The 27,378-nt window shown below is 34.6% G+C and overlaps 2 protein-coding genes across 2 annotated transcripts in view; both read left to right on the top strand.

The window, feature by feature from the left end:
• LOC106641985 (putative inactive allantoicase) overlaps positions 1 to 18,678 on the top strand; it is a 39,860-nt gene extending 21,182 nt beyond the window's left edge. Inside the window, exons 4-6 of the mRNA XM_089594748.1 lie at positions 17,828 to 18,193; positions 18,273 to 18,455; positions 18,532 to 18,678. Of these exons, the coding sequence (XP_089450874.1) occupies positions 17,828 to 18,193; positions 18,273 to 18,455; positions 18,532 to 18,678 (696 nt within the window). The remainder of the gene's footprint in view (positions 1 to 17,827; positions 18,194 to 18,272; positions 18,456 to 18,531) is intronic.
• A 2,002-nt stretch (positions 18,679 to 20,680) lies between these two features.
• snu (ABC-type transporter snustorr) overlaps positions 20,681 to 27,378 on the top strand; it is an 89,995-nt gene continuing 83,297 nt past the window's right edge. The window contains exons 1-2 of the mRNA XM_089594933.1: positions 20,681 to 20,711; positions 22,701 to 22,859. Coding sequence (XP_089451059.1) covers positions 22,786 to 22,859 — 74 coding nt within the window. The 5' untranslated portion in view covers positions 20,681 to 20,711; positions 22,701 to 22,785. The remainder of the gene's footprint in view (positions 20,712 to 22,700; positions 22,860 to 27,378) is intronic.

The raw sequence follows: 27,378 nt of genomic DNA, 5'->3' as shown, positions 1-27,378 counted from the left end.
ACGAAGTTTTAATCTACAAATTTTTGGTAGTTCAAGTATGAGTAAGGAGCGATGTCAAGTTATTTTTTGGTGGTGTATTTTATCGCTATGCCTAATATTTGGTATAGTTTTAATGCGCCTAGATTACTGCAGCTAATCTTCTCGGCATGAAATCGCTGAGTGTATTGGAAAAATTCACGTTATCGCTAAGAGTTCTCCACGAAGCTGTAATCCTTTTTGATAAGCGAGTGTCATTTATAGCTTGTACCGGATTCCAGTCTTTCACCATTTGTGGCCAAACATTTTTAATATAGTTTAAGTCAGGTGATTTTGGTGGGTGGGATAGTCTGACGATATTTGGATGGTTGGCATACCATTCATTGACGATTCTGGCTGAGTGTATGGGACTGTTGTCCTCGACAACGTAAATTATCTGGCCTATCAAAGTTCTCCACCAACCTGTAATCCTTTCTAATAACACTTTCTAAGTAAGTGTATTCATTCTGAAAATAATATCGAAGAACTCTTAATTATTATAATTGAAATTCCAGTAAAGTTATTTCATTAAAAAAATTTTTTTTTTCTTTACTTTTAATTTAGAGATTAATGGAACCATCCTTATGCTGGGTAATATATCGTAGGAAAGATAAGTACTGTAGAATTTCTTTACTCCTCTGGGTAAGCGTGTTTATTGTCCAGATATTTTGATGTAACTTTATTTGAATCATGTTATATTGTTTTTTTTTAATCCACAATAGATGGACCTAATTTTTTCCGATGTAACTGAAAATTAAATGCATCTATGACAATTTGGTATACTTTATCATAAGCGCTAAGTTTATGTGCCCCGTGGCCACAGATTGTACCATGTAATAGCATGACAATTACTTTCTCCCTTTATGTGTTTAATTTCATAACTATAACCCGATAGAAAAACTGCCCATCTTTGCAATCTGCTTGCAAACATTTGCGGAATACCACGCTTATCACCAAAAATGAAAACTAGGGGTTTATGATCAGTTTCTAAGATAAAACGACAACTGAACAAGTATTAATGAAACTCATGAACTGCGAAAATGATTGCAAGGGCCTCTCGATCAATCTGAGCGTAATTTTTCTCTGCCCTTGTCAACGTACGTGACTTGAACGCAACAGGCCTTTCCAAGCCATCGGGCATAACGTGTGACAATACTGCACCTATACCCGTAGGCGACGCATCACACGTTACCTTAATCGGTAACTCAGGGTTAAAGTGCGTCAAAACTTCATACGACGCTAACTTATTTTTTGCCGTTAAAAAGGCATTTTCGCAGTCTCTAGACCAAATCCATTTGCTATCTTTCTTTAATAGCGCATACAGAGGATTAACCGCCATTGCATAATTTTTAATAAATTTGGAATAAAAATTAATCATACCTAAAAAAATTTGAAGTTCCTTTAGGTTTTTTGGCCGAGAGATCTGTAAAATGGCTTCTATTTTGTCGTCCGTTACATGTACGCCTTTAGCATCTAATTCAAAATCCAGAAATTTAATTTTAGGCTTACTGATCTCGCATTTTTTAATTGCTAACGTTAACCCAATCTTTTGTAACCTCAATAAAACTTGTCATAAGCGCGAGTCATGTTCATCCTGATCGTGCTCGCCCACATAGATATCATAAAAAAATACACAAACTCTTGGAATATCCAACGAAAGCAACTCCATCTCTCTCCGAAACCAGCCAGGCGCCGAAGCTATACCATAAGCCAAACGCGTATAACGAAATAAACCCTTGTGCGTCGTAGGTAATCGTCGTTAATTCTTGAGACGTGGCATCTAGCTGATACGCCTGTTTAAGATCGAGTTTTGATTGTACAACATGACCCTGTAAGGTGACCAACACGTCTTGAATACGTGGAATCGGGTGCCTGTCTACTTTCATGAGAGGATTAAGCGTTACCATAAAATCGCCACAAATTCTAATTTGACCGTTTTTCTTAAATATGGGTACAATAGGTGTGGCCCATTCGCTAGATTGTACCGGAACCAAAATTCCCTCTTTAACTAAACGATCCAACTCTGTTTCCACTAATCCTCTTAACGCATAGGGTACTGTACGTGCTTTTTTAAAAACTGGGGTTGCATTTTCATTCAACAAAATTTCAAATTTTTTTAACATTATATAAGCCTAATTTGCTTGTGAAAACCTTAGGAAACAACGTTTTAAGAGAGAGTTCGTCAATTTTGTTGATGAAAATACCACCGGCTTTAACATCATTTTTAATCATATTTAGTTGCCCCAGCCAATCTTTACCAATGATGGGCACACTGTTACCAGGCAAAATAAATAATTCCAACTCATACAGATTACCTTTGTAAGTTACTAACACTTTAGTGACACCTGATGGCAAAATAACTGCACCAGTACAACTTTTGAAACGACGTCAAGAAGGATTAAATTTACAGTAATGAGCAAAATTTTTGAGATAAAAATCTTCAGAAATTGCCGTGACTACCGAACCTGTATCTATTTCGAATTTTACTAAAACATTTTCTACCAAAAGGTCAATCGTGAGCGATTTTAAAACATTAGAATTCGAGGTCAAATATACAGTGTGCCCATTAGTATTTGAAATAGAATATAAGCTGTCACCAATACCATCGTCGCTTGCCGCGCTTTCCTCGCTAGCTGCATCATTACGAACAAAATATTGTTTATTTTTGACGCTCGCACGACTTTTACTAAACTTAACGTTGTCGCGTTTCAACTTACACACTCGAGCCAAATGACCTTTTCAATTACATATATGACACAAATACTCACTAAATCTACAGTTCGATGCTGTGTGATTTGAATAACCACAACAGTTACACGCGTTGCCCATTTCTTCTGTCGCACGACGATTCTCGGAACTTAATTTTCCTTGAGACTTCTGCTGCTTCGCATCGGCTCGACCTTTGTTTACCTTCTTGTGCTGCTTGGCTGACTTGACGAAGTTAACCGAATTTTCCTCTGCAAGCATACCTGCTGCATCACGCGTGGCTGCTTCCATTGCCAACGCCTTTTTAACTGCCGAGTCAAATGTGAGGTTTTCTTCACGTAGAAGCATTTTCTTGGTAGACTCGCAGCGAATGCCCAAAACAAACTGGTCACGTAAATGATTATTCAATTCTGATGCCACAAAATTGCAATGTTGAGCCAGATCCATTAAGTTTGAGCAAAATTCACTGATTCCTTCTCCCTGATTTTGTGACCTTTTGTTGAACTTAAAACGTTCCGTTATTTCACTAGGTAACGGCTGAAGATGTCCTTGCATTAATTCCACTAACTCCTTGAAATCCTTAGAGAACGGCTTCGCTGGCATGCACAATTTTCTTAACAGAGTATAACCTTGCCTGCCCAGCAAAGTCAAAAACAGCGTGACCTTCTTTGTTTCGTTGACCGAGTTAGCTTCAAAATACAGTTCAAGTTGCTCGATCCACTATTCCCATCTTTCTTCTTTGTTCTCTGACTTGCCATTGCTGCTTTACGACTCGATTCTAGCTGGTCAATTTGTTGAGAATATTTCAAATTTTCTGCCGACAAGTCATTAATATCTTGCTTAAGCTCAAAAAGGCTTAAGCTTATTGAACAACGATGCACTTATCACCTCTGACCGCCATTACACACACTCACACACTGAAAGCCATGCAGTTGCACGTGTGATTTCTACTTTTGGCCCCGTGTAGAGGCTAGCTGACTTTCCTTGCTAAAAAACCGCTAAACATATGCAATGAAACACTATACAGGATTTCACCTTTTATCCTCGTCGCCAATGTAATATCTTGAGGTTTAATCAATAAATGCACACTGAACTTGAAGTAACGTGTATGTTTATTACTTAATACAATGATGAGTACAGAGTGATGGAGAGTACAACTACGCCTTGCTACGCGTACAGTTGCGCTAGGAATGATCGGGCTGCCGCAGTGCCGCTCGCTCGCCCATTACAGCATTGACGCTAGCACTCGCAGTTGTCGCTATGGGGCGCCACTTACTGTGCTCGCTTGCATATACAGTAGAAGTGAAATAAAAATACAGGAACTACAATTTTTAAAAACGAAATGCATTAACAAAAAAAATTAAAGAAAAAAAATAATGGAATGAAATATGAAAAAAAAATGGAATGAAATCAAAAAAGACATGAAAAAATGTAATGAATGAAAAAAAAAAAAAAATGAAATGAAAAAAGGAAAGAAAAAAAGAAGATTAAATGGGAAAAAAAAAGAAATAAAATATAGGAAATACAAAAAATGAAAAAAAAGTTATGAAATGAAATATAAAAAAATATAATGATATGAAACATGAAATAATATAAAACAAAAAAGTAGTACTGTAATATATAATATAGTACTGTATTAATGTATGACGTACTCACGAAGTTTAACTATCGTGAGTACTACACTAAATTTTCTTATTTTTTTTTATTCGTTTTTCAAGTATTTGTTTTAGTGAGCTACATGAATGCAGTACTTATTTTTATAGAGCTTCGTTCTTCCTATGGGTCTGAGGACCCCCTTCTTACCTGAGAATTTGTGTGTCTTTATACTCATCTCATGTTTAACGAATTTCGGTCTTACCGGGGGTCCAATTACCTATTTATACCCGCTAAAGAACGAGGTTCTTTCGTATAATTACGGTCGAACTTTACATACAGATAAGCTCGTTTGACCGTTCAATTATACTTCAGTCACCTCGTTCTCGATATCCTGTAAAATAAACAATACAGCTGTTCAGCGTTATAGAAAAATAAAACGATTTGTTTATTTGGCATCTTATACAGAAGAAACAGAGATCAATAAGGCACGCATGAATTATGACTCCGAGCTTAAAATTATCGATGAATAGTTACTTCTATCAGGACCTACAGGTCTATTGTAACTTTAAGTGAAGATCTGAGAGCTTTCTGACCAACGTGCCGTTTCCTTAATAATATCGAGACTGATACTCTTTTTTAGGACTGCAGACGTACTAGCATGTCTGGTAGAGTGGGCAGAGAAAATTTTTGTGTCTATACCACTAACTCCTAACACATTCTTTATCCATCTGCCAACTGTTTGTGCTCCTACCGGTTCATGGAGTTTTCTTATAGCTACAAATAGATTATCAGACTTATCTAATCTTAGATCTTTGGTTACAGTAATGTATCTTTGGATTGCGGTCACAACGCAGATATTTGGCTGACTGGAGAAACGGGCCAAAATAAAAAAAGGTTGATAACGCCCTGGTTTTGAGGTCTTCAAAAGCTCTGGTACTCTTATTTCTATGCCTTCTTTCGATTGTTTGTTGCTTAGCGTGATGTTGGCTAAAGTTTGGGTCCTATGACTCGTAGCTAGTGCCAACAAGGTAACTGTTTTAAACGTCAGTTCTTTCAATCCTAACTTTTCCCAAGAGTCAGTGTTTTGTAAAAATTTCAAGACTATTTCTACATCCCATATTTTGTCGTATTTTTGCTTTGGTGGATTTATTCTGCCCCTTTCATAAATCGTGAGACAAGCGCGTTCTCTTCCAGTTTGTCGGGCGTGAGGATTGACAGTGCACTTGTGTGTGTATTTAACGTGCTATAGGATGCACCTTCCGTCAGTGAGTCTGTGAGAAAACTAAGCAGACTTGACGTATTAGGAGCCGTGGGGTTCAGTTTGTTGTGTGAACAAAATTTCCACCAGGCCTTTAAAGAGCTGTCATACTGCTTTCTTGTCGAGGGCGCCAAGGAAGCAAGTAGTACTACCGTAGCTGCTGGTGGAACGCCTCTTCTTAAAAACGACTCCCTGATACACGTGTTGCTACTAAGCGCAGGTGCTCCGCTCGTGAGTGACGGTTGCCCCTGAAAGGAGAGTATAAAAGGTCAGGTGCTGGGCCTATAAATAAGGGCATACCCACTAGTAATTCCCTAAAGCGTGGGAACCAGACTTGGTTCGGCCAGTTCGGGACAATTAATATGCCTGAGGTTTTATCTTGGATTATTTTGTTCAGCACTCTCAGAATCAGCGCGAATGAGAGAAACGCGTAGAAATTTAATTCGGCCCAGCTTATAGTGAACGCGTCCACCAGACTGTCCCTCTTGCAGGGTTTCCACGCAAAAAACTTCTTGTATTTGGTATTCCCCGAATTTGCGAAAAAGTCTACTTCTGGTGTGCCTAATTCTCTTGTTATCGACCGAAACACATCGATATTTAGAATCCATTCGGTATCTACGTTAGTTATTCGGGAAAGCTCGTCGGCTACTTTATTGTCGGACGGTCGGATGTAAGACGCGAACAGATAATTTTCCCGACTCTCAGCCCATTGCCAAATTTCTCGGGGCAGTTGGTTGAAATGTGGATAGGCCATTCCCCCCATTTCATTAACGTAGGAATGGGCTGTTGTATTGTTTATACGCAATAGGATAGCGACTCCTTTGGCTTGATACGCGAGGAATTCTAAGGCAAGTTTCACTGCAAGCAGTTCTTTCCTATTCAAGTGATAGCTACGTTCTGTTGCGTTCCAAAGCCCACACGAGTCCGACAAACCGTCCGTAGCTCCCCAACCTGTGTCAGACGCGTCTGTATAAATCGGGATGTCAAATCGATTGGACTTGATACATTTTTTGACGTTTGGTATCGCACGCAGCCACCATGTCAAGTTGGCTTGGGCTTTTTCTGAAATGGTCATAGCGCAACCGTAGTCTTGGTCATTACTTTGTAGGTCTATGAGTTTTTCCCTCTCGAATTTCCACGTATACAGGATCCCAATAGTTGCGCTAGATCTCGTCCAGTCAATTTTTTTATACTTGAACTAATTACAATATCTATTTTTCTAATAAGCGCCGCGGCTTTCTCTTCCGGTAAACCGATACAGAGGTCCTCTGAGTGGATAATCATGCCCAAGAATCGACATTTTCTTGCCGGAGTCAATAGACTCTTTTTTTCATGTACTAGGAATCCTAAGTTTATTAAAAGATCTTTGGTTACTTTCACGTTCTCGTTACAACGCTGTGTACAAGCTATCAAAGCTGCTTCCAATGCACAAAAAATCATCGAAGAAAACAACGGAGTAGAAACCTCGTGTTCTTAAAAAATTTGTAACCAGTTTGAGAATCTTTGTAAAAATATAGGGACTTATATTCAGATTGAAAGGTAAACATGTGAATCGATAAATTTTTTCTTCGAAGGAGAAGCTCAAGTATTACCTGGATTCTTTGTGTATTGGAACCATATAGTAGGCATCTTTTAGATCGATTGTTCCCATGAACCAGTCTTTCCTTACTAACTTTTCTGCTGATCTTATATCTTCTAGTTAGAAGTATGGAGGAAAGATGAACTTGTTTAACGGTTTGAGGTTAAGTATAAAGCGATCCGTTCCATCCATTTTTGTTGCCAAAAAATATGAAGAGAAAAAACGGTCAGTTACTGTTTTTTCTTCCTCCACAGCTCCTTTTTCAGTGAGAGCACTAATTGCAATTTTTAGTCTATGTTTCTCTACCCTAGAGAGTTCTCTCTCCCCTGGTAAATGGTTTTAAAAAATTGTCTCCTGGAATTGGATCTTAAACCCCTTGATACAATTTAAAACGAACTTATCAGAGGTTAGCTTTGCCAAGTTATAAAAAGAAAGCATTAGCCGTTCCGTGACCCTACTTACACCTTATTGTTCGATTCTTAAGGTAGGGATTCCAGCGCTTGGCTCCTCAGTGGGCCTCCTTTCCTTCGAAGAGTTCCTCTTTCACCCCTGGACTGGTAATTCAGCCTGCCTTGTTGTGTTTGTCGGCCAGCCTGCTGGAACGACCATTTTCCTCGCAGGCTTTGTGTGTTTAAAGCTGGTCTTGCATCTGAAAAAAGTCAACCCTTCATCGTAGTGGCCACTGCCTTGGCCCTCTTCAGTTTTTCAGTGAGATTCTCACCAAACAAACAATTGTCAGCCTTAGTTTGCTCTAGCACAGCTCTAGTGTCCTTGTCGACTGCCGCCGTAACTAGAGTCCTTCTTGATCTAGTTTGGCTATAATAATAGAATTATTTTTATTATTTTTTTTTTTTTTGCTGAAGTTTACTTACTTCCTGCCTTTTCTACATGAATGAGTCCCGAACCTTGGAGGGTTTGGGTAGAATAAGAGCTATCACTGGGTTGAGTTTGGGTGCCTTCAGAAATTTTAGGCTGTTCGGGCATTTGTATGCCTCAAGGAGCGAATTTTTTTCCTCCTTCTGTAAGCCGTGCTCTGCGAAGCACTCCTAACCCCTTATGAATCTTTGATGGATGTCCATTTCGACAGCGCGGGAAAGCGGTGGATCGGACCCTAGCGCTTTCTCGAACCTCGGGTCCAACGGCTCTTGGTGCGCTTGCTTTTCAGTCTTTTAATTCCCATTGTCATCTAAGGGATGCAGAAGGCTTGTTACTTAAGTATAATCATGTATCCATACGTTTTCGCACGCATACACGCTATGTACTTGTATGTACATACATGTGTACCCACATATGTTTACCACTAGCCATCGTGCGTATGCCGATGCTCAGCTGTTCTGCACTATAGGTGTTTTGCCAGCACCTTTGTCGTGGCTGTGCACGCTCTCGAGAATATGGCGCACTATCTTTTTAGTGGTTACGTGAGTGTTTTGGTCATAATACCTGATTTTGCATGCAAGTACGACCATGTTTTTTTTTCTTGTCTTTTTTTTTTAACCTGTATTCCGTTCCTCTAACTCCAGTGACCCTTCCTGCTCTGATGAGTTTTCGTCATCGTCAGGCGGCGGATTGTTCTGCATCTCTAAGGCTTCTTCCAGCAACTCTCGGTTTACTCTTATTTTCTTTTGTAGAACTTCAATGTCCTTCTCCGTCAGTTTCTGCTTCATAGCGCGCACAACGAACTGATAGGCGACCGTAGAGAAAACCAAAACAGTCAAGGCTCACGAAGGGATCGATAAATAAAAACTCAACTTATTGCCTATTACGCACAAGAAAAGGGAATAAGAACGAAGAGGGGCAGGTATAGCAAAGGTCAGCGGCACGGCATACGGCGCCACTACTGGTGCTATCCTTTTTCTTTCAAAACGCATACATGCGTGTAAACTCTAAAGTGATGTTCGCACGGGAGAAAAGGGGGACTACATTGTTTATTTTACAGGATATCGAGAGCGAGGTGACTGAAGTATGATTTTGTCCTGAATTAGTCGTTGGGGAATTACCTCATAAGTTCGACACTTCTCATCAGGCAGTGAACAAGTGTAACAATTGATGACGTTTATTCCTCGTAGTCTGTATTGCAGTCACCATCATTGATGGTATTTGTAGAGGTAATTTTAGTAGCACAATATCAAAAGCTGGATAAGTAACATTTGTATGGTTATTGGTTAACACAAAATTTTAATGCACTATATCAATTTCAAACCTTTCAAAGCACCACTCTATTCTTACCATGGAAGATCAGCTATAAGAAGTTTCAGACTCAAGTTTTACCAGTAATACAATGCAAGTGCTTACCTTGATTCTGAAAAAGAGATAATATTCTTAATTATTTAAAGTTACTTATACAACAAAATGTATACTTATTTGATTGCATAGCTGCCAACCCTTAACACAAATTGGTATGCTGGACAACATGACATGTTACACAAGATCTTCCACTTATTATTTATTTAAAACATAGTCCTATTGAAATATATATTCACATTTACAAATCTTGGTAGTGTTTACATGAGTATCTGCTCCAAAGCAATGCCAAATTAGTTGCTTGATACTTGACATACACACACATTACATACACATACGGAATCTCTAACCATTTTACGGTAATTTATCTGCATTATCATCCGAGCGCTATCTACCGTACCAATCTTGCAGTGGTGCTTAAAATTTTTTGAAAACTTTTCGAATTTCTCGCTCAAAAAATTAAACGGCCTCCACTGTACTTTAATATAAAAAAAAGATTATATAAAAAAAAAGCATTCACGAAGTTAAACCATCGTGAGTACTCAACTAATTTTTTTTTTTTTCATTCATTTTTCAAGTTTTTGTTTTACTGAACAACATGAATGCAGTACTTATTCTTATAGAGTTTCGTTCTTTCAGCTCATGTTTAAAGAACTTCGTTCTTACCGTGGGTCCCATGACCTATTTATGCCCCCTGGTTTGTTTCTTTTAATTTTTTTCATTTTTTAAAATTTTCCTTTATTTAATTTTTTTATTTTTATTTATTCTTCTTTTTCTCATTCCTTTTTTTTTTATTTATTTATTTTTTGTTATTCCATTGTATTTTTTCATGTCTTTTTTTATTTCATTTTATTTTTTTTTTCATTTTTCATTTCATTACTTTTATTTTTTTTTTTTCATTTTTTTTTTTCCTTTATTTCCTTTATTTTTTTCTTCTACATCTTCGATGATATTGATCATTTATAATTTTTTTAAAAAATGAAAAAGTACATTGTTAAAAAGTACTTTAAAAGCTTATGTACAAAATTAAAACTTACTGGTCAGATTCCTCATCAGAATATCGTTTTCGTAAATTTGACAATGATAATGTAGGTGTACGTAATTGTGATATCGGTGTGTCTGTATATGCTTCCTCCAATTTATTTAAAGAAGGATATATACTTTATTTTCCTGTGAAATATTTGCTTCTTGTTTTATCCTTATTAACATCACAAGATTCCTGTGATTTTACTTTAAACATACGTTGTTCTCTAAATTCCTTTACTCTTTCTGGTTAATTCCATAATTGTGAAATATTGTTGTTACATATTACTGCTCTTTGTTGCTCATTTTGCTGTTGATTTTGTTGCTGATTTTGCTGTTGATTTTGTTGCCGATTTTCGTTTTCTTGAAATGTTCCTGTATGTCTTTGATGTAGCCTCAACTATTAAAACGTAGAGTCAGAATTTGATTTTTTTTGAATTGATGTTTGGAATTAAAAAATGGACTCGTGTTTCCTCTTATGATTGTATTAATTTGAGGAACACTAAAATTCTTGTTTGTGGTGGCAAAATACGGACTCGTTTGTGATGTGGCATACTTCTGTACTTCAAGAGGATTAAAACTTTGTTTTACATCATGAGGAGAATTAGTCAATTGTTTTTTCGTCAATTCCTTTGACTTTTTCGGTTTTGATTTTGAAGGACTTAAATCCATTTCAACTGAATTTGAAGAACAAACAGATGCTTAAACTGTTGATGTAGTTATTGCTTACACGTGCCAACTGAACATCGAAACAAACTTTGCACCTACAGAAAGTCACTATCACAAAATATTAACACTCAAATCATTAACACCTTGCAACACAAGAAAAATTAACCTCAAAACAAAATACACATGCTTTCTATGTAGCAATCAAAATCGCTTCTCCTTACAAAGACGACTGTCAGATAAGTAAGGAATGTCTTAAGAAGCCTGTTGCGATCGTAGATCATAATTGATGATAGCTGGCGCCACTGCGTGGGAGCCAAAAAAAACTTTAAGGGGACATTCGAAAACTATTTAAAATACATTTCACATAGAAGTTTATTTACAGAAATGTATACACACACACACATATATATTGTTAAGGGGTGCGCGGGGGGGAAATGACGCAGGGAACAGGACATGCTCTGATTTCAGCCGGGCTTATCAGGCTCGGAAATCCTCGACAGCACTCCTCGTATTTTGTACAGGTCTAACGACCTGTAGACCTTACCTAATGTTACTGTAGTAAAGCCTGAACATCGGATGCTTCGCTGGCTCTTAACTCAAGGCCACGTATGTCCCTGATACGTGGAGTAGCTAAATATTCAATGACAGGTATCGGATTGGGATCGCGGAACTGTTAAAGTTGACGACACACATATATTATACATGCATTATTAAAGAGAGATTGTAAACATTATGAATAAAAGAAAAGTATATTAAATCTAAAGTATTAATTGAACAATAAGAAGTCGTGTGTGTGTATGTGTCTATAATTAACAATAGAATGCGTTATAATAAACTTCGGTGAGGAGACCGCTGTCCCCCGTATATTTATAACTATAATCGGCGTACAACTTCCGCATCCTACGCAGTGGGCAAACCTCGTGAGCTTATAGAAACGAACGTGCGCCAAAACACTTGCCTTGACTTACTTGCTTTTCACTTCGGTTTCTGGCGTAACTGGCCAATAGGTTTCTCGGTACTGCGAGAGGAACTGGTGAGCGTCACCATCAGCCAAGCTCCTTGAACTCGACTTGGTAATCGCCGCCTGAAGTTACCGGGTACTCGTGTGACGTCGACCTTGAAACTCACTCTCTCCCGTTCGACTCACCGGCTCGTACACCTAACCTCTCTTGTTTACGCGTACACACCGCGTTCAGCTCCACCTCGCAACAGTTCCCAAGCTAGTCTGCCTCCTTTCTCTCTTCTCCATCACTTCGCTCCCCTTCTCCCGTCTCCCCTCCCCGCTCCCGCGAACCCCTCGTGGCTGCGCCGTGACAATATATATACAAATATATACATATGTATATAAATTATTTATGGAATTTTGCCCTAAATTTCTTATTAAATTTTTAATAAACACCATCAAAAACCATTAAAATAATATGTCACTATATATAAAGAAATTATTTATATAATTATTTAATGACATTGTGACATAATTTGTTTATCAAATTCGTAATAAGTGGCCTTAAAAACCGTTAAAACGATATATAACTCAAAATATACATATATAATGGTTCTACACTATTCAGTTTTGAATTAATTAATTTTTAATATAACTATCTAACATCTTAACACAATGTGCTTATAGAATTCGAAATAAGCAATCTCAAAAACCATTAAAATCATATGTAACTAGATATGTACGTATGAAATGATCTTAAGTAGTTTATTGATTGATTTGTTAAATGACTTATATAATTATTTAAAATTTTGAGATGATTTGTTTATCAAATTTTAAATAAGCTCCCTTAAAAACTATTGATACATTCTGCATTTCTATTGTATATACTTATTTTAATAATTTATTTATTTATCAAATAACTTATTTATAACAGTAATTATAAGCATTATGTTATTGGAAAAAGAAGTTAGGTTTAAAAAAAATCGGACCGTATTTTATGCATCAAATGCATAAAATACTTATATTTAATGCGTAATGACGCGCCTTATCCGATTTTATCTACATAACCATATAAATGCTAATTAAATTTTTTTTTTCAATTTATTATTTACAGAATATATTAATCATTTGTACGGTCAATTAAAAAATTTAATAATTTAAAACTGTGTTTCCAGTAGTATACTTAATGCAGACAATAAGAATTGCAGTAGTCGTAACACCTCGATAGCCCTGCGGTTACAACGCTTGTCATGACCATTTAAAAGGTCATCAGTTCAAATTCCAGTCGCTTTTTTTTTTTTTTTTTTTCAGGAGGAAGAGATTCCAGTAAGCGACTTCCGATTGATGGAAATCTGTCGTTTTAAAAATTCCAACCCCCCAAGCACATGACATAAAGAAATTCGTTCGAAAAATTAAAGAGAAAATGCTAGATTACTCAAGGGTATACGATATTTAGGTCATGTTCTGCTATAACTTTAAAATATTGACGGGCCAGGTTACAGTAACGTGATACATTCCGTATTTACCGTACAATTATGGAACTATTATAAGTTGAAGAAAATAAAATTTTACCATGGAAATGTATTTTCAGTGTTATATCAGTATTATTATCTACTTCAAACTATTTTATAATATTTTATCAGAAACATTGGTTATAATGAATTTCAAGATTTTTTTTGTGTATTTTCATGAATTGGAAAATTAAAAAAAAAAATTCGCGATAATCGTAGTTAGGTTTCCTTTGTAACTCTTACAATATACAATAAACTGTACAGTTCAATTTTGTTATACAACTTACGGGAGAAAAATAGCAAATTTCTAACTGTTACTTATTTAAACTAAAGAAAATCGTTTTGCTTACATTAGTTTTGAGGTTATCTCTGCCTCTGTAGACGTATAGTAAGTTTGCAATAGTCTTCAATATTGCATCCGCCATCTGAAATTTTCAAATTGTAACCATAGATTCGTAATCAGAGGCCCCAATAACCCCTGAGTATGAATGTTTGTCGAGATTCGGGTACTTAATAATATGTTGGCTCACCATATTGGATCCGCCATCCTGAATTCGGAAATCGTGATTCCAGATTCGTCATTAATTCGACCTTGAATACCCCTGAGTAGGGATTTTGGTCTAAATTTAAGCATTTGATCAGATTTCGGTTCACCATATTGGATATGCCATCTTGAATTGAGTTATTATGATAATGCATTTGGCATAAAATATCTTAGAGTATAATATAAAATCATTATTGCCCAATTTCACTCTGTAAAATGAGACTTATGCATTGAAATGATTGTGTTTTTCAGCAGGTTTTGCTCATTTTTAACATTTGAGGTTAGGTCAATCAAATTTAAAGTCGGAAATTTAATGTTGCCCTCGACACATGTCTTGTAAATCATCTTGCCTTAAAAATAAAAAAAAATATCCAACTAGGTCAAAAATTGTGGTCTCTAGACAATTTTGAACAAAAAAAAAACAGTTTGGGCCAACTGTGCAATAGTGCATCAGATCCACTCGCCACTGTGTAGTCTTTCCTCGGATAAGACTTTGGCACCCCCTGCCAGATCACTTCTTGCCAGCAAGGCTGGCTATTTCTGCCTAGCGCCTTTCATCGGATCCGCTCATTTCTACCTATAGCCCTAAGGTGCGTTCAGACGCAACGCCAATTCTTTCTGCAATCTATTTGTATGCACGGGTGCAAGAGAGAGGACAAATGATCCTTTATCTCTCTCGTACCCATGCATTCAAATGGATTGCAGACTGCTATTGACGTAGCGTCTGAACGCACTCTAACACTGTGTTGCATTAACCCAAGCCTGAAGGCATGTGGGGCTAGGAAAAAATCCTGGAATTACTCTGAAGGAAAATTCCATGGAAAAACCTGCCCTGAAACCTCCATAGGGTTGCATAGGAACTTTTTCCGGTGAAAACAGTTTTTGAAAAAATCTGCAATTACCGGAAATCGAGCACTCAACACTCAAACGTCGTTAAATAGGTACCTATCAAGCTTACTACAAGGCTAACGCAGCTTTTTACCTATTGGCCAGGTGCATGTCATGCAGCGCCACTCTTGGTGTCAAAATCGTACAACCGCGGGTACCCACATACCCACATTATACGTCGCAGCATACACCGATGCACACTTTTAGGAATAATTAATTAATTAGAAAAAAATTAGTGTATTTATTCATCTGATGATGGATGTTATCATAGGCTTCAGGAATGTAACACACTCGACTTGTTTTAACTCTGAAGCCTTAAAAAAAGGTAAACAGTTGGTTGAAAGCAGTCATGTGTGCGATGTTACAGAATTGCATAGTGATGAAGTTAGCAATTTGACAAGTGCCGTCGTAATAAGGCAGACCTCGGTTACTTCAGCTCCTTAAAAAGTTCACCTGCATGTACGTTTTATTCAGATTATTTTGAAAATTGTCTAAGTTGCAATGCACATAAAAACTACCTTTATTCACAATTACGTTTTAATAATAGAAATCACAATGATCATGTCTGATTCCGCGTAATTATCTTTTTTTTTGCCGTCTGTTTCTGAGAGAGTGCTCTGGATCAAAAACTAACGAGGCTTCATTAATATATTGTTACATTCAAACATTTTACAACCGTTCTTGGCACCACATGTTCATTTTTTTACATTTGTGTAACTGCAATTTTATAATATTGATACCATTTATGCATTCGTGATAATAACATCTGTAAATTTGATGAGATACTGTTATTTTTTCCTTAATTAAGCAAAAATGATAGTAATTTGGTACCCCAGGTTTCCTGTTTTTGCCACTACGCACGCTGGCGTCGGCTCATCTATTCCCTCCCATCACTTGCACCTGGCCAATAAGCTTTATTTATTTCCTTAAAAATTTTTGAAATGGTATTTTTTATTTAGTTTTTGCTTGTATCTTCACTTCTGATATAATATGCTCCAAGAGAAATTTAACGACTGCCAAACTTTGTCACCAAGTTACCTACATACAGAGAGATTTGGATTTAAAAAACTATATCAATTTAAAAATTACAGCAAAAAATAGATATGACTTTACTTCAAACAAAGCACTGTACAGATTTGCAAATTAACAATTTTTTGTAAATTAATTTCTTAGTCTGAAACTTTGAAGTGTTATTACAACGTACATGTTGTTCTATTCATATTTCGCTTCTACTTATTATAACGTCATAGGAAATGTAAAGAATGGTTAAATGAAAAATAAATATTATTTGTTTTTTATGGCATAACAGAAACGTGCCAAATCATTTTCATTATTTATTATTCAAAATTTTTATTTTCTTGTTCTTATGACTGCTTGAAAATATAAATGTAGTTTTATACCTCTCTATTCGCTGTGTGCATAATATTGGAACAGCGCCCTCATCAGAACTAAACGATGGATTGTGCGTGATTTTAATATATCTATATATTCAACTGATGTATGTTATATAGTCGTACATATATAGATTGATATACTAATACCACGCACAATCTTTCATTTAGTTACGATGAGGGCGCTGTTCCAATGTTATGCACACAGCGAATACTCTTACAGATTTTGTCTTTTTTATATTTTTCATCGTTTCAGCGTTTCTTTTTTTACATTTAAAAAAATTTTGTGTGTGGTAGCTGACGATGTATTTTCAAGTTCAAGTTAACTTTTATTAGTTGTAATAATTGCACGACAATTTAATGTACCTGGAATGACTTTGCATTTTTCAGCCTAGATTTTAAGTTTGAAGAAGTTCGCTCATTATCTTAGTTTTATCTGAGAAAATCTCGGTTTCCTTACATTTATTTTTTGGTTAGTTATACAAAGCTTCAGCAGACATAACATGTTTATTAGAAGTCAGCTGCAAACTCGCTCTTTTCGCAGCTCGTTTTAAATTAGTACCAATGCTATTGGCACAGGCACCCTTGCCATGAGAAATAGCAAAAAAACCATTTGGCTGAAACTCTGAAGTCTGCTTCATACTGTAAAAGATTTTGAAAATTGCTTTTGTTTTTAAAATGTTAACCATCAGCTCCATCAGTAAAGTAATAGACCTTTTTGTGGATCGTAATTTTTTGTTGTTGATATTTTACGATAATTTTTTGATATTCGTATACGACTATGGTATAATGTGTTAAATTATCTAGAATAATATAATTACTTTAATATTTTTCTTTACCTCTTCCTTTGTACCTTATCATTATCGCACATACGATGATTAAACTACAGGTATGTCGTGACCGACAGCCGACGACTCAAACTTAGCGCGGATCCTGTTTGTGAAAAAAAGTGATTTCGATGTAAAAGAAGAATCAGTTTTTTTTATCTAGACTATCGAAAAAAATGTTAGAAAAAACAGTTTTAAGATATAACATGTTTTAAATTTTTTTTAAAGGTAAAAACTCATTTTTCGAAAGAACAGATTACTGCATTGGAAAGCGAAGGAAAAAATACATTGCAATTGTACTTTTAATATATTTTATAATTTAGTTTTAATGTTATAATTGTGAGGTGAAAAGTACTAGATGTTTTGGTGATAGCGTGTGATGCTTGGAAAGTTGACGTGAAACGGCTCATATTTATACTTCATAATTAATAAATTCAAGCTAAATACTTACTTTCCTTTCTTTTGGTAGTCATTTTTTAATATTTTTAGACATCAAATTAAGTTTGAGTGTCTAAAAATGTACAGGAAGTAACCATTTCCTTGAGTTCTGTTTTTTATTACTTTATTTTGTTTTGTTAATTTACTGAAATATGAGTTGACGATATAATATATTCGAATAATTATGTACAAATTTAGAATTGGGATACAGTCGTGCCAATGACCAAACTGCATCCGGGACAACCAAAGACGCGCAAGCACTACATCAAGGTGGACCAGACTGGCGATCAACTCTTTACTCACCTGAGATTCAACATCTTTCCTGATGGTGGTATAGCTCGATTGAGAATATATGGTTTTGGCCTTGCGCAAGTAGACCGAAATTCCGAGGTAAAAAAACAGCCTGTACAGGGTAAGTGTGTCGAGTTTAGTGACGCGTACTTCGGACACCCAAACAATCTGTTGAAACTTGAACCAACCACTGGAATGAAAGATGGTTGGGAGACTTCAAGAAGACTTGATAGGCCAGCCATAATTGATATTGATGACAATGGTTTCGTAAATGTAAAGATTTATATTTTTCACGACGAAAATAATTAAAATCAAGTGATCCAACTTCGGTTCTGATCTAAATATGTTGCAGTATGGTGGCGAGGAATGGGCGGTGCTACAACTAGATAAGACGATTGTGGTAAGCTCCATAGAGGTTGACACTACGCACTTCAAGGGAAATTGTCCAAACAGCGTGAGAATTGATGGAGCTTGCGCTGCAGCAGATGAAGATACAAAAACTATGGTTTGGGAAACGATGTTGTCTCGAAGAAAGGTAGAAATCTTCTATTATATACGCTGTGTTTCACCGTTAATTTTTCCCCGTACACGTGATTTTTCATTGTTTTTAGCTGGATCCTAATAGGAGCAACGGATTAGTTACACTGTTGAAAGAGATAAAACAGAAGCCAATCAATCACGTGCGAGTTGTAATAATGCCGGATGGAGGAATTGCCAGAATAAGAATTTACGGAAACGAGTTCTACACTTCACAGTGAAGTCGGAATTTGCACAAATATTTTATTAAAAAAAAAAAAGTAAAATAGTCACTTGATAAAGTCTATTCATTCGAAATATTGTGAGTTTAAGTTTGTTCAAAGAAAATGTATATAAAAGTATTTTTCTGCCAAATGTTGAAAAATAAGTTTTAACTTTTTGGTTGGATTAAAAAAAAAATTAATAGTTTTAACAAACTGATTGCTTACTCAATTAATTCTAGAATATTTTCAGAAAATAACTATATTTGATATTCAGATTAGATCTATAGTTCAGGTCATGAAGCGTGCAGGAAGCTGAGATCTCCTAGTCTTAAAAAATTTTTTAAAATCAACATATATTTATACTTTCTCATGTACGAAACGTGCAAGTGCATTTTTTAACCAAAAATATTATTAGAAATTAATTATGAAAGCTGTATACGCAAAAAAAATTGTAATCCTTTCACAAACCGAGAGCTATAATAGATATGTCCTGTACGTCCTTCAAATGTACAAAAAAAAAGGATGCATGTGTCGAAACTGTACATATAATGTAACTGCATAAGAGTGAGCGGTCACCATCACTCGTTAAAAAAGTATATGCCGATAAAAGAAAGGCAGCCAGGCACATTGCAAATATCAAGGTACGTTTTCAACGATTAACTAAGAGATAATTATTATTTACAATTAGCTATAAGGTAGGAAAAGCAAAGTGTGTGCGTCAAGCAATGAGAAAATAAAAAAAATAATGAACAGCTCAGTAGGAAATTGGCTTCACAGGAATTTCGAGCACAAACTCGTACCTTTACCTTCAATAAAAGCAAAAGCCGGTGGATGGAAGTGAGAACGAGACTTCTTTTCTTATATTCATGTATACTCAAGTATACTCAAAGGAGTAATGAACATGTATTGAACATGTATGAAACTCCGCGAAGAGAGAAACCATTTACGTGTGAAAAGCTATATTGCAGCTGGACCGGTCTTTTTTTATCTTTTCTCGGTATGCAGGTAAAAGTGTTTGCACTTAATACTCAAGGCTAAAAAATGTCTCCAAGGCTGATTTTCTACACCTGATGCACTGAAATGGTACGGACGCTTCATTCTGGCGACTCTATCCAAAATTATTTTTTTTGTGTTGGAAAATGATTTTTTGGGCTTGTAAAGTAATTATCAGTTATATTCTCAGCATAAGTATTTTTTTTGTTTCATTCAGTTTCAATTGATTAGAAAATTTTAACTTTATCCCCTATCTATTATTATGTAAAGAAAAATTTTAATTAGCTCGTCAAGAGATGTGTCTTTAAAAAAAATTAGTTTTATGTTGAATATGGTTTGTTTGTATCCAAAAGTTTTTTTTTTATATTTTTGTATTTATTATAATTATATTAAATATAATTTTAACACTTAAATCAACAAAATATAAATGTTGTGCTGCTAAATTTTTTTCACGTAGATACTGCAGGTAAAGTAAAAACATCGTCACTGAAAAATGTATGACATACAAGCGCAAAAGTGGAGAAGTGTTTTGAATTATAGGAAGACACACCTTTCGCAGGGACAATTATTACGGAGCTTCGTGCGATGTATGCATGACACGACGAGTTGCTAGTGGCCTCAGGTACCCTTTACCGAGTGAGAGAAAGGAGAACTAAAAAGAGCCATATTCTTCTTCCTTGGTAAGTCCACTCATACGCGTGTGAGAATGGCTGCCAAGTGCCACACTAAGAGTATGCGTGGTCGGTGGTGGGATCTAAGTAGCTCCCATGTCAGGTCCCAACAGTCGCGGGCATGGTCGCTACATAGATGCCAAGCGCTGTTCCTTTCAGTGTGAGAATCACTTTTATGCGGTATAGCTCGGGCTACGTTTAACACTGCACACCTGCACCTTCTGTATCATGCATTGTACTAACCACTTTTCACACCTCACTCCCATTTATCACACTTATTCAGCATAGCAAGATAAACACCAGACTTAACATATATTTGTTTATGTACCAATGTGTGTTAAAAAGGACTAATCTCGCGAGCTGGACAGAGGACAGTTCTTCTGTAGCGTAAGAGTGTAATAGATATAATATGTTGGACGATTATATTTGTTTTTGTTTATAATGCTTCATGCATCACTGGTTGTGTAGAATACAGATGTTGGGTTTTGTATCTCTTTTTGTTACTTAAAAAAAAAAAAAGAAAAGATTTTAGGTGCTTTAATAGCAATATCGAACTTTTGTTCATTTTTCTTTTTTACGCGTCAATTTTTTTTCTTAAAATAAAGACAAAAAAACTCGGTAAAAAAGAGAGCAACATTCTTTATTTTTTAATATCTGACGTTTCGTCGGGTCTCGTTGACCTCTTCAACGACTATTACAAGAAGCGCTTTTTTTACTTTGTATTATTATTTATTAATTTTTTTTGTTTTTTTTTTTGTAGATTCAGTATTTTTAGACAAAGTATCTTACTTTCGTCGACTTATCAAATAAATTTTTAATTTTTTGTTTGGTTTTATAAAAAATAAAAATAATCAACAGTTTCAAGTAATCGGTACCCACAAAAAATACATAACATTTTTGGCACTTTTTCCAATTAATCAAATAAATGAAAATAATGATCTTAACATGTATTTTTTAACTTAAAAATCCATCTGCTTTAAACTTCAATCGTAATCTTTTGCTGTTCCTACATAATTAGATAATGTTCAAAATATTTATATGACATTTCTGACTTAAACTCATAAATATATCCTTAAAAAGCGCCCAAGTACTTTAAAGTGACAATTTTTTAAATAAGAGTAAAGAAATACGTCATATTGTGTAGATTGAACAAGACAAAAGAACGGAAACAGTTTAGGAGTGTAATTAGCGCGACCTTCGTTTAATTGTGCTTGTCTCTAAGATTTAAAAATTGCGTAGCTCTCTTAGAATCTTGCAAAATTGGGAGAGAAATTATTTGGAAGACATTCATAGTATTCATTAAAAATTGTGAAAACTAAACAAAACCATCTTAATCAGTTGCAAACAAACAAAGATATTTAGAAAAAATAATTTAAAAACCAAGCACCTCAATGATAACAGTGTCGCAAATTTACTTCAGTTCCACTAAAAATTATTTTGAAATGACAAAATGCCTTGTGTGCGCCTTATTGTATATTACCTTGAAAAATCTCGCAGGCAAATAATAAAAGCGCATAGTTGAGTACATCATAATCAGTGGGATGAATCTCACGCTCGCGTCGATTACAAATTCTAGGTCGTATGTAAACACTGAAGCAAAAATGTGGTTTCTGTGAATGTATGTGGACATGAATGGATGTGAGTGGTATCGTACCCATGACACATAGTGTTTTCTATAATGTGTATACGTAAGAAATTAAAGGGATTTGAATGAAAAAATAAATAAATGAATAAAAAATAAAACTTTACAGATGGAAGGTCTTTCGTGAGTAATATATACCGATTTATCATTCGGACTTGCTTTTTCACTTAAGTACTGGTCAATTTCCGTAAAAAATTTATTGAGACAGAGATAAGTAAAAATCGTTCAGTGACAATCTTATTCACATAATTTAGGCAAAGACGTAATTCCTAAAAAAACTGATAAATACTTAAAAATGTAGAATTTTCAGTTGAGAAAAAAAATTAGTTTTAGTCCCGGTACCATGATTTATTAGAATTGTACCATATGTGCTTGGATTCGATGGATGATATCGATAAACGATTACTTCTTAAAAACAAAGAGTATAATTTGGAATATAATATTAAAAAAGTATGAAAAATGCAAATGAAACTCAAATTCTTTGAAATTCTCCAATGACTGCAAATCTCAATAACCAGAACCATAAATCCTTTCATCACTAAATAATCTTCGCAGTTTTTCAATTGTTCATTCTCCACAGTAAAATAGTGGGGCTTTTTAAAAAGATACTAGCTTGGAAAATATTGTTGACAACCTTATTTTTTATTTGAAAAACTTTGAGTTTAAAGTGTGAATAAACTATCAAACTTTCGGAAGAAAAAAAAGGGAGAACATAGTATGATTAAATTTTACAGGCCAATTTTAAAACGGAGAGTTCGATAAACTGATACCTGTTGTGTTGTGCACGTTTATAACGCATAGTTGATCAAAAAGATAAAAATGCCGACTAAGGAAGAAGAGTTGCAACGCGAAAGGATTCGAAGGATGTTCAGCTGGAGTAACGGCATTGTTTGGTAAGACACTGTTAAAAAAAATATTTTACAAACTTCATTTTGTTTGATAAGTCTCTTTAAACCTGAAAAAATACATTGTCAATAGCAACAAAAAATGTCAAAAAAGTGCACAAATATGCATATTCACTAAGTATGTCTATTTTACTTGGACCACCCTTTTACCTCTTAATGCTTACACCATCAGAATCCACTTTCACAAACGCAAAAACCGGTCTTATGAAGCTGATGTATGTGCATGTGCAGAATAGCAGGTAAAAATACATGTATAGTTGTGGGCAAGAAAGAGTGAGTTTAAAGTTTTAAGAAAAATCAGGTTACTAGATTCAGATACTCGAAAAAAAGACTCAAGTAAAAGGGTTTTCTTAAACAAGCTTTTATTTGTTGAGCAAAAACGTAGAAAGTCAATTTTTTCTTTGAGATAGTCGTATAAGACTACAAGTAAATTCTTAGTTACTGGTTTTTCTCAATTTTTGTGCCACAAAGTCTTTACTTTTTCTCTCAAATGGATGACCTGTTCTGTATGACTCACGGATGAATACAAGGAATGCTTAAATTACAAATTTACTATTTAGTTTTTTTTTAATTTTTAGAGTACTTTAACTTCCAAAAATTAGAAGCAAAGTACAGCTTTCTACACCACCCTTTAAGTACTACCATAAATATGTCCATGTACCTCGTTATATTCAAATCGATTCTCTTATCTTTTAACATTGAAGCTTGATTTACTCTAGGAAATATTTATTAGCTCATTTTCATCCGTTTCTATAAGTTTTTATACCATTCTACTGTAAAATTGAAAAAAAATTGTGATTAAAGTCTTGCCTAATGAATGATGAAATCGACTTTAAACTTAGCACTACTCTTAAGAAGGCTCCAGCGAACGACTGTGTTATTACTGTACTTATAACAATTCTTGGGTGCTTATCACAAAGTCACTTTTAACTCGCTAATACTCATAAACTACTCAATGAATCAGGCATAAAAAATTTACATACGTTCCTTAGATTGTCTTATTTATCAAAATTGTTATGAAAAAGCGGATCGTGTTGCCAAAAATACTTTAAACCTTAGAATAACAGTGTCTTGCACATTTTTGAAAGACAAAAATTTCTTATCATCACATTATGCGGTTACCTTTGAAAAACTTTAGTTCGAAATGTTGAAAGTAAAATTTTGAGAACCAATTTAGTAAAAAAGCATGGTATTCAGCTGCGCAGCCGCACGTATTTTCGGATGATTTTTTTTTTTACGTAATCTTTTCTAATCCAACAAAAGGGCACTTACATTGGGACCCTAAAGTAATAGTTTGTTGGGAATGGCATAAACATCTATATTAAATATCGTTTAACTTGTGGAATTTTCTTAAACTGCTGATTTTGAACAAAAAACATGAGAAAGGTGTGTTTTTTATGTTATTTTTTATTAAATAGTAAAAAGTAAATTTTTCCTTATTTAAGATAATCTTTTGTAATTACAGTTATTCGTAAGTAAAAATGTACGACTACACCGATCACAGTGATTAGAAGTAAAAATACATCTATTTTTATGCTAACTTAACTTTGGATACAATTCTTTTAAAAATACAAAATAAAATTTTCTAAAAACGAACCGTTATAACAACCATAACAAGGCAGAGAACTGAATTTTTACTTTTCAGCTCCTATAAGAATAAAAAACAAAAATTTTAACCCTGGATAATTAAAATGGGTCATTGAGTTTTCAAGATATGACTGATTATGTACATACACATTTAGGTATACATTTGGACAAAATGACATTTCAATCGCCGATACTGTAAAAAATATTTCTAAAATGTTTTACGGAAACCTTATTTTCAATTCGTACTAAACTTTTTTTCATATATAAATAGACAAAAAAGGAACAACAGTAACAAAACGAAAAAAAAAAAATTTATTACAATGACTTGAAATTCATGGACAATTTTTAAGGAGTTACAAGTTTTAAAAAATTTTTAAGTTAGTCTTTTAAAAAAGTCTTTTAAACGTTTTATTTTTATAAGCTGTTGTAAAAGTAAAATAATTTTCAATATGTGCATGGACAATCATTACTTACGTTTTATTCGGTTTTATTAAATGCTGGCTTTTAACATTAAACTGGTGAGTTTTTATATAGAGATTACTTAATAGTGTGTTATATCTAAAAATTAGACACCATTATTAAATATCAACACTCAGTGGAAATAATTACATCCTTGAGGACTGAAAAAATCTACTGATAAGTACTTTTTGAGTGTAGTTTTCCATATGAATTATAGCGATTTCCTGTGATCAAAACGTTGTATCTTGTGCGACTTACCATCTGAAGTGAATGTGAATCAAAGTGAATATCATATGAGTAAATGAAAGCTTATAAGTTACGTCCAAAACCCTAGATGTCAGCACACTCTTAGCTTCAGTGGATCGATACGCGGATGATTGATTGTTATTGAAGATCACTATCATAAAGAAAATTTGTAACTACATAGAGGTATCCCTTGAAGGTTTAACTACCGAAGGTATCATGCAAGTAGGAATAAGCGTGGCATCGCAGACCGTGTCTTGAGATTCCATTAATCTCTCTCAGTCCAATTAAATTATCACTTAGCTAGAGACTTAGAGATATACGGTACCTATGGTCAGAGGTCTCCCATTTGGATGTTAGATCTAGTATAGTGATTGTAGCAGTAGCAGTAGTAGCAGTAGTAGTAGCAGCAGCATCAGCAGTAGTAGTAGTAGTAGTAGTAGTAGTAGTAGTAGTAGTAGTAGTAGTAGTAGTAGTAGTAGTAGTAGTAGTAGTAGTAGTAGTAGTAGTGGTGGTAGTAGTGGTAGTAGTAGTATTAATAGTAATAGCATAGTAGTAGTAGTAGTGGTGGTAGTAGTGGTAGTAGTAGTATTAATAGTAATAGCATAGTAGTAGTAGTAGTGAGTGGTAGCGGTAGTACGTACGTAGTACCTATACAGGAGATGCGCTATGCGGTATACTATTCACAATGAACAGGATCTATTGCTTCCGCAGCGTCTCCTTAAAACACAGTTTTAAGCTTTCGACCTTGGATACTTCCGTTATCCCAATTTATTCTTCGACGCATGATCGGAATTCAAAGATCATATATGTAGTCTGGGCTTTCAAAATCGACATTCACTGAATTTTCTAATCAAAAAAGAATTTTTCAAAGCCTTTGTTAGATGCAGGAATTATTTCAGAGATATAGTTCACCAGTCTTTTGGAATTCCAAACTAAAGTGAAGTTTACTTCACTAGTTCTTTTGCTCAAGTCCAAAGGATGGAAACATTTGAAAATGAAAGTATCAGATGCGCTTAAAAGAAGACGTGAGTGATTGGTACAGTATTATAAGTTAAGGGAATATGCTATATACTGCACAGTAAGATGTTATTTTTGTTAAAGTAAAATACCTGAAAACGCAATAACTAGTCACGGAACATTAGTGAAACACTGATTTTTGTGGTTATAGGTTTTTGAAGAAAATGTATTAGAACTCTATGTAATGGCGAGTATTAAAAGACATCAAAGATCTCCTTGTTTCCTGGACTTCAAAATAATATTTACGTATAGTTATGTTTTCATGTGTCATCATGTATCCTATAAGTATAAGTTTACGCTACTCTCCATGTATAATTAAAAACTATCGTGTTTCACCAAAATTTTGATTAGAAAAGTACATGAATATACTGTAGCACCAAGTTGAAGTAAGTACAAATTTCGTGTGGACATATACTTACATATGGTTTGTCCACGTAGTGGTCCTGTAGTGTCAGAGTATGCGATGTTTGGGTCAATTTGAATGAATCATGCCCCCTTTCTACGCAAAATAACTTCATTTTTAAATTACGGTTATGAGATTATGAGAGTACACATGTTTTTATTGAATTTTTTATTATTTTTTAATGGAAAAAAAATTAAAATTGAACTATTTTTTTATTAAACTCACTCATTGTTTGTAGATCGAAATAGTTTTTAGATTTCTTGTTAATTCTATTTCACTCTTATGTCCGTGATTTACCTTATTCTTACTGTTAACATGACGTGAAAGAAAAAATAGAATAAACTTATTCTTAAGATAATACTTTCATTACCAAGTTTATTTCTTTAACTTCGACTCTAAATTATTTGGAATAATATCTAAAGAGGAACGCTGTTTTCAATTCACTTTCCTAATAGCTCATCAATATCTACCAACCAATAATAAAGTGTTCCTCAGATCATGCACAAAATTATCTGTATGAAATTTTTGGAAAGTTATAACTTTGAGGTGTTATTTTTTTTTCATTATTTGATTTCAATGTATATGTTCATTTTTAAGTTATACATTGACTTGAGACTGATGGTCTTGAAGAATGTTATTTTAATAAAATGACGTTTGCCCAAGAGTGCATGGCGTTATAACGTTTTTTTTTTTTTTTTTTAAGTAAGAAAAATGACTGCTAATAATTATTTTTATCTTAAGTCATTATTTGAAAGAAAAAAATATGTTGTCAGAACACATGCTCGAATGTACGTA

Source organism: Copidosoma floridanum, unplaced genomic scaffold, assembly GCF_036245765.1.
Source record: "Copidosoma floridanum isolate Cflo_tuat_1 unplaced genomic scaffold, Cflo_Japanese_pri ptg000021l, whole genome shotgun sequence".
Classification (NCBI taxonomy): domain Eukaryota; kingdom Metazoa; phylum Arthropoda; class Insecta; order Hymenoptera; family Encyrtidae; genus Copidosoma; species Copidosoma floridanum.
Note: the sequence above shows the minus strand (reverse complement) of the source record. Positions and strands in the feature narration are given on the sequence as shown.